We start from the raw sequence: 7,928 nt of genomic DNA on the forward strand, positions 1-7,928 counted from the left end.
CTCACAGCAAGGCAGAGGCTGGCAGAGCAGGCAGTCTCACATTCGAATGCAGATAAACCAGGTAGGAAAAATGGGGAAGAGAGACAGACCAAGCAATCGAGGGTTCCAGCACAAGGAAATAAAGACTAAAAGCCTGAGACTGAAAGCACCTGTGGGGATTGAAGTGGCAGTGGGAGAAACTCCCAGCCTCACAGGAGAGTTTGTTGGAGAGATCTACTGGGTCCTAGAACGTCCTACTGGGTCCAAACCCACCCACCCAGGAATAAGCATCAGAATGGCCCGATTTGTTTGTGGATAGCCATGGAAGTGACTGAAAACAGGCAGAGAACAGAGCTAGTGGCATTGTTCCCTCTCAGACCACTCCCCCACAACAGTGCCACAACACAGTGACATTGGTTGCCCTGCCCTGGTGAAGACCTAAGGCTCTGCCCCTCACTATGTAACAGGCGTGCTGAGACAAAATAAAAATGGTTCAAATGAAAGAACAGATCAAAGCTCCAGAAAAACATACAATTAAGCAACAAAGAGATAGCCAGCCTATCAGATGCGCAGTTCAAAACACTGGTAATCAGCATGCTCACAGAATTGGTGTTGAATGTAGTCACAAATTAGAGGAAAAAATGAAGGCTATGCTAAGTGAAATAAAGAAAAGTGTACGGGGAACCAACAGTGATGGGAAGGAAACTGTGACTCAAATCAATGTGGACTAGAAGGAAGAAAGAAACATTTGACCAGAACAGAATGAGGAAACAAAAATTCAAAAATGTGAGGAGAGGCTTAGGAATCTCCAGGACATCTTTAAACATTCCAACATCCTAATCATAGGGTTGCCAGAGGAGAAGAGGAAGAGCAAGAAATTGAAAACTTACTTGAAGAAATAATGAAGACAGATTTCTCCAATCTGGCAATGGAAATAGACTTCCAGGAAGTCCAGGAAGCTCAGAGAGTCCCAAAGAAGGTGGACCCAAGGAGGAACACACCAAGGCACATCATAATTACATTACCCAGATTAAAGAGAAAGAGAGAATCTTAAAAGCAGCAAGAGAAAAGGAGAGAGTTACCTACCTACAAAGGAGTGCCTATAAAACTGTCATCTGATTTCTCACGAGAAACCTAATGGGAAAGAAGTGTCTGGAAAGAAGTATTCCATGTCATGAAAGGCAAGGATCTACATCCAAGATGACTCTATCCAGTAAAGCTATCATTTAGAATGGAAGGGCAGACAAAGTACTTCCCAGATAAGGTCAAGTTTAAGGAGTTCATCATCACCAAGCCCTTATTATATGAAATGTTAAAGCGACTTATCTAAGAAAAAGAAGATGACCAAAAATATGAATACTAAAATGACAACAAACTCACAACTATCAACAGCTGAACCTAAAAAACAAAAATAAAAACTAAGCAAACAACTAGAACAGGGACAGAAACACAGAAATGGAGATCACATGGAGGATTAGCAACAGGGTTAATGGGAGGAGGAGAGAGGGGGGAAAAGGTACAGAGAATAAGTAGCATAGACGGTGGGGAGAAAATGGACAGGGGGAGGTTAAGAACAGTATGGGAAATGTAGAAGCCAAGGAACTTATATATGACCCATGGGCATGAACTAAAGCAGGAGAATGTGGACAGGAGGGGTTGTACAGGGCAGAGGAGATTAAAGGGGGGAATGGGACAACTGTAACAGCATAATTAATAAAATATATTTAAACAAATAGTTATTGTACATGTAAAAGGATTAAATTCTCCAATCACATGACATACAGTGACTGAATGAAAAAAAATGAAAACAAACCAACAATAAAGCCCCAAACCTGACTGCACACTTCCTACAAGAGACTCACTTCAGCTTTAAGGACACAGACAGACTAAAAGAAAGAGATGGAGAAATACTCAATGCAAATGGAAACCAAAAGAGAGAGAGCAGGATTAGCTGTAATTGTATCAGACAAAGGAGCCTGAGCCTGTGACCATCAGCTCCAGGGCTTGGGAGCAGGAGGAGTGGGAGTGGGCCCAGGAGGAAGGGGAAGAGAGAAGGGGACATGGAAATGGGTGGGGTCCTTCCCAAAGCAGCAGCAGACTTGAGGGAGAAGTCACTGGTTCTAGGTCCCAGCCCTGGTTCCGTTTCCAAGTGCTGTGTGAGTGTGGATTTGGATGCTGGGATGAAAAGAGGAAGAGGCCAGGGTGTGCCTGAGATTTCAGCCTGGTGACTCAGTGTGGTGAAGGCCCAAATGACAGAAGTCAGGAGAGGGGGAATGGGCTTGCAGAACCCCTTCCTCTTGGGCTTCACCTGGAGAACAGAGGCCTCCTTGGAACTTTCTACCACCCTGACCCCACAGAACTTCAGAGTCACTGAGACTAGCACCTGAGCTGGGTCTGGGCCAGGATCCTGTTACACGTGGCACCTGGCTGGGTCAGTTTCACTGCCTGGCCTTCATGGGTCTCAGTCTACCACCTATCAGATCAGAGAGGCTGTGATTCAACACTGCAATGTTCCTGAAAGATCATTTCTAGGCCTACTGGCCCCACGGCCCCATCCTGGCTCCTCTGTCTTCCTTATGCAGCTTCCTGGCCCAGGTCTTCCTACAGCTGCAGCCTCACCTGGGTGCACACCCACTGGCTGCCTGACAGTGCTGGGCACAGGTCCTGACCTGGTTCCAGGGAGTTTGCATCTGTGTCCCAGTTCTGCCTCTCTCTCCCCATGTAACTCACGACTCCTCTTTGTGCCTCAGCTTCCCTCATAGGAGGCTAAAGCCTGTGCCACCCTCAGATGCTAATGGGAGTGACATCTTCAGTGGCAGGAAGAGTAGCAGCACAACAAGTTATGGGGCACTAACTAGGAATGAGACTGTGCTAGACGTCTAACATGGATTCTCTCTTCGACCCTCCCACAGCCGAAGAGGCAGGTTCTCACTCATTCACCTTACATATGGGGAGACAGGTACAAAGAGCAGGGAAGCGACTTGCCCACTGTGGTGGTGCAGGGACTGGAATCTGCTTCTCGCCAACGGCCTTCTGTGCTTATAGCACATGGCCAGGAAAGTTCCTGCTTGAGAAATGGTGTGAAACCCACATTTTTCCTTCAGGTGCCTCCAGAGTGTCAGCCTGTGGTCCCTCTGGCCCTCTGAATTCTTCCTCCCTGGTGCTGTATGGACCACATGGGTTTCTGGGAATGTACTTGGCAGAAGTGGGTTCCAGCAAGACCCCTTTGCCCAGCAAGCCTATTAGCTCCAGTCTAGCCTGAGCCTGGGTCTCCCTCTCTGACAAGGAAGTCCTCAGTCACTGTTCAGGGAAGGTCTGGCAGGGGGTCCGTGTTGGGGGCAGGAGATGGACAGTACCCAGAGGGTGTTTTGTCTACCCACCTGACTCCAAGGCTGCCTCTTTCGGGATTTGGCCACACAGCTCGCTCAGGTCCATCAGCTTCCAGGTCTTCAGGGCCAGGTCCCAGGCCTGCTGCTCCCCATACTGAGCCACCAGGAGTGAGGCCACCTCCATGCTGTCCACCTTCTCTGGTTGAGTTGTGGTCACACCAGGGGACTGCTTGAGGAGGTCCTGGTTAGGCAGCAACTGCTGGAACTCCTTCAGTTGCTCCTTTGTCAGTAACTCCAAGTTTTGGGCCAGCTGCTGCTGGACACTACTGGCCATCTCTGTTCCTTTGAGCTTGTCTGAGGCATCGGCTCTGTCTGCTCTACTGGACTTCTTAGTCCAGGCTGGGGGGCCTTGGGGATGTTCACTGTGGAGGCGGTGCATTGAGGGGCATAAGACAGGCAGGGAATAGTGCTCATCCTTGGGCACAACTGCACTGGGGTCCTTATCATCACCTGGTAAATTGCTGTTCAGCATTCTGAACCCACTTTGTAAACCCCAGGGCATCTGCCAATAGATGGTTTTGGGGAAAGAGAGGCAGGGGAGAGGAGGAGTACAGAGGGGCTGGGGGACACTGGGAGGGGTCAGGTTACTGAGCGGCTGGGTCAGGGCTGGGGGCTGTCAGGAGAGTGCAGGGGAGGGTGGGGGATGGGATGTTTGGGACACTCACTGTTCTGTGCCCCTCAGTTTTTCCTCTCCTGGTCCTGGAGTCCTGGGAGCAGCCTTGTGCTTTGATGTTTACTGGAGGTGGGGTGGGGGGAATGACAAGCACAGGGTGGGCTTTCAGATCGCAAGATTTGGTTCCAAGCTGTACACTCAGGTCTCTTTAGATTTCTCCTCTGCCTGGGTCAGCAGGAAGGAAGAACAGTCTCAGGACTGAAAGGCCTTCCAGAGGAAACCACACAGGGGTGTGGCCAGGTGAGGGGAGGGGCCAGCAGAGCTCCAGGCAAAACAGAAACTTAGAGCCAGACCCTCAGATAAGCCACAATACCCTCAGGCCAGGGGCAGAAGTTCAGAAGGGCCTCTGTGCTGGGTGCAGGCCCAGAAACATGGAGGGACCCCCATCTTCACTTGTGCACCCTGGCTGTCCATTGCCCAGAGCCTGCCCACAGAGCCAGGGCTGAGGCTCTTCAGGAAGCTGGGTGTGTGGCCAGGTGCAGCTCTCAGGATGGGTGGCCCCCTAAATCTCACAGGGTGGCTCCTTATTGGGGCACCACAGTGGGTCAGGGAGCAGCTTTCTCAGCCTCTCATAGTTTTCTGGGCTCCTGAGGCCTAGTGCATTCCTGACTTGCTGCAGGGACCACTGAGGTTGTGTTCTGTCCAGGGGCTCTCTGCCTTGAGTGCTCAGCACTCAAGTAGTAAACATCCACCCGACAGGGGAACAGCCCCTGCCTCATTGCAAAACCAGGCCCCTGGGAGGCTTCTGCTTGTTTTGTAGAATTGGCAGAGCTGTGTACTCCAGATGGAGGAGGGACATCATCTAACTGATTCCCTGTCTGTAGCAGTTTCTGGGGATGCCCTGAACTGACCTGGTTTGGAGAAGTCCAGGCAGAAGGAGCATCAGCTCATTGCTCAGTGGGCACAGACTCCCTGAGTGCCTGATTCATTTCTCTGAGCCTCAGTTTGCTCACTTAGTAAATGAAGTATAATAGGTTTGCCAAGAGGCTCAATTTAAGCAAAAGATATTAGTAACTTTAAATTATTATATAATGTTATTTTTTAATGACCAACAGCACAGTGGAGGATATTCAAGAGCCAGACCTGCCAGGAGTGACAAGTGCTGCCTAGAGGCGGGCTGAGCAGCAGGATCTGAGGCCTCCATGAAGGGCCCTGAGAGCCCATGTGGGGGGAGGTGAGGCCTGGAGGTGGGTGTGATGTTGTTTTATTTCTGCCTAACGCTGACTAATGCTGATCTCAGCTCTGGACATTGGCTGGGTGTCCCTATGGCTCAGTTTCACTCTGACACTAATTGGAATCAGTGCAGACCCCATGGGTTTAAGGGCCCAGTCCCTCATGACTGCTCCCCACTGCAGATTTCAGGTCACCTACCTTTCTGTACAAGTTGGCAAAAATTCAGAGGTCTCAATGACCCCCTCTCAGAAAATTTGCTTCAATAACTCACAGAGCTCAGAAAAACAGCTTACTTATGGGCTTATTAGAAAGAATAGAGGAAGAGCCACCTGGAAGAGGTGCACAGGGCAAGGTTTAGAGGATTTTATGAAGATTTTATTATTAGGCATGTCTGAGCTCAGTGGCCTTGGTGACTGAGTTAATCTCCAGCCTCTGTCCCTGTAGGTCCTGCCTTGGTCTTTCTGGTGTCTAGGCTCCATTCTGAAGTTACCTAGAGGTCCTCACTACCCTCACTAGTGTACAGACAACTCTTATCATTGCAGAAACCACAAGGGTAAGTGAGAGTAGCTGTGTGTCAGGAATTGGGGACAAAAACCAAACGTTTATTTTTTGTTACACCATAAAGGTGCTACTAGAACTCTGGGAGGAGACCCCAGGTCATGGAGGTCAAGGTCATACATAGAGAGGCTAGTAGAGCAGAACAGTCACAGAGGAATGTGTTTGATCTGTGGGAGTAAGCATGAAACTCTAGTACTGAAAGCTCTCGGCTATGGAGCTTGACTAATTCATCTACTTTGGTATGTACATAAGGCAGTGGATGGAAGTGTGGAAACCCAGAGAAGCAAGGGGACTTGCTCTGCTTCCTCAGCTGGTCAGTGGCTACACTCGGGATCCAGGTCTCTGGATACACAGGTTAGGATTTGCTGTCTTCCAGTCCTAGGTCAACAGGGATTTGAGAACAATATATGGGATTTGGAGTCAGAAAGCCCAGCTCAGCCTTTAGCAATTTTGTAATCTTGGACAAATCACTAAACTTGCCATGTCTCAGTGTCTGCATCTGTAAATGGGGAGGACAAGCCTATTTCACGGTGTATAAAACCACATAATACTCATGGGTGCAGGTGGCCCAGCTGCTGGGGCCCTGGGTCCTTGCTGAATACAAGTCGATTCATCCCTTTCTTCTTATTTTGCCTGCCAACATGCTACTCATTTTTTAAGGGCCAATATACATGGTACCTCTTCCATCTTTGATTCTCCATCCCATGGTTCACTAAGATCCCAAGATGCCTTGCAGTTCAGCCATCTGTACATGGAGGCTTAATAATGTAGGGGTCTTGAATCTGTTAGGTATGGCTTCTGAGACTTCCTCTGTCACCAGCCCACTGTAACCTTATCTTGTTTGTGATGTGATGTCGCAGTCAAGCTACAAATTACTGTGATGGTTAAAGGACAAATATGAAAATTCCTAGCATAGGACCTGTGATGTAGCATAGGGTTGAAAAACATCAGTCACCTTCTTTTTTTTTTAAAATTTTTTTATTGATTATGCTGTTACAGTTGTTCTATTCCTCCCCTTCATTCCCCTCCACCCTACCCCCCCATCCCCACCATTACCCCCCCTTTAGTTTATGACCATGTGTCTCAAGTTCTTTAGATTCTATATTGCTCATGCTATTCTTGCCCCCCCATCTATTTTCTATCTACTGTCTACGCTACTTATTTTCTGTACCTTCTCCCCCCTTCTCCTCCTCCCACTCCCCTGTTGCTAACCCTCCTTGAGATCTTCATTTCTATGTTTCCACTCCTGATCTAGCTGTCCTTTTAGTTTGCTTTTGTTTTAGGTGTGGTTGTTAATAACTGTGAGTGTGTTGTCCTTTCACTGTTCATGTTTCTTTAACTTCTTTTTCTTAGATAAGTCCCTTTAACATTTCATATAATAAGGGTTTGGTGATGATGAACTCCTTGAATTTGATCTTATCTGAGAAGCACTTTATCTGTCCTTCCATTCTAAATGAAAGTTTTGCTGGATAGAGCAATCTTGGTTGTAGGTCTTTGGATTTCATGACTTGGAATATCTCTTTCCAGCCCCTTCTTGCCTGTAAGGTCTCTTTTGAGAAATCTGCTGACAGTCTGATGGGAACTCCTTTGTAGGTGACTGTCCCCTTATCTCTTGCTGCTTCTAGGATTCTCTCCTTCATTTTAATTTTGGCTAATGTAATTATGATGTGCCTTGGTGTGTTCCTTCTTGGGTCCAACTTCTTTGGGACTCTCTGAGCTTCCTAGATTTCCTGGAAGTCTATTTCCTTTGCCAGATTGGGGAAATTCTCCTTTATTATTTGTTCAAATAAGTTTTTCACTGGTGGCTGTTCCTTTCCCCCTTCTGGTACCCCTATAATTCAGATGTTGGAATGTTTAAAGAAGTCCTGGAGGTTCCTAAGAATCTCCTCATTTCTTTGAATTCTTACTTCTTGACTCTTTTCTGTTTGGCCATTATTTGCTTTCTTCTGGTCCACTCCATTGATTTGAGTCCCAGTTTTCTTTTCCTTGCTATTGGTTTCCTGTGCAATTCCATTCATTTCAATTAGTTTCGCCTTCATATATTTGTCTAATTTGTGGCTATAATCAACCAGTTCTGTGAGGATCCTGATCAGCAGTGTTTTAAACTGTGCATCTGAGAGTTTTGCTATTTCTTCATCGCTTAGATTTATAGGCTC

General features: G+C 47.7%; 1 protein-coding gene across 7 annotated transcripts in view; it reads right to left on the minus strand.

Moving 5' to 3' along the window:
* The window catches only part of NLRP1 (NLR family pyrin domain containing 1), a 134,870-nt gene extending 130,661 nt beyond the window's left edge, over positions 1-4,209 (minus strand). For all 7 annotated transcript variants that reach the window (XM_053672569.1, XM_053672571.1, XM_053672570.1 and 4 more), the window contains exon 1: positions 4,034-4,209. In XM_053672569.1, coding sequence (XP_053528544.1) covers position 4,034 — 1 coding nt within the window. In that variant the 5' untranslated portion in view covers positions 4,035-4,209. The remainder of the gene's footprint in view (positions 1-4,033) is intronic.
* Between the last annotated feature and the right edge of the window lie 3,719 nt (positions 4,210-7,928).

Source organism: Artibeus jamaicensis, unplaced genomic scaffold (assembly GCF_021234435.1).
Source record: "Artibeus jamaicensis isolate MK-2021 breed Jamaican fruit bat unplaced genomic scaffold, CSHL_Jam_final contig_777, whole genome shotgun sequence".
In the NCBI taxonomy this organism is placed as follows: Eukaryota; Metazoa; Chordata; class Mammalia; order Chiroptera; family Phyllostomidae; genus Artibeus; species Artibeus jamaicensis.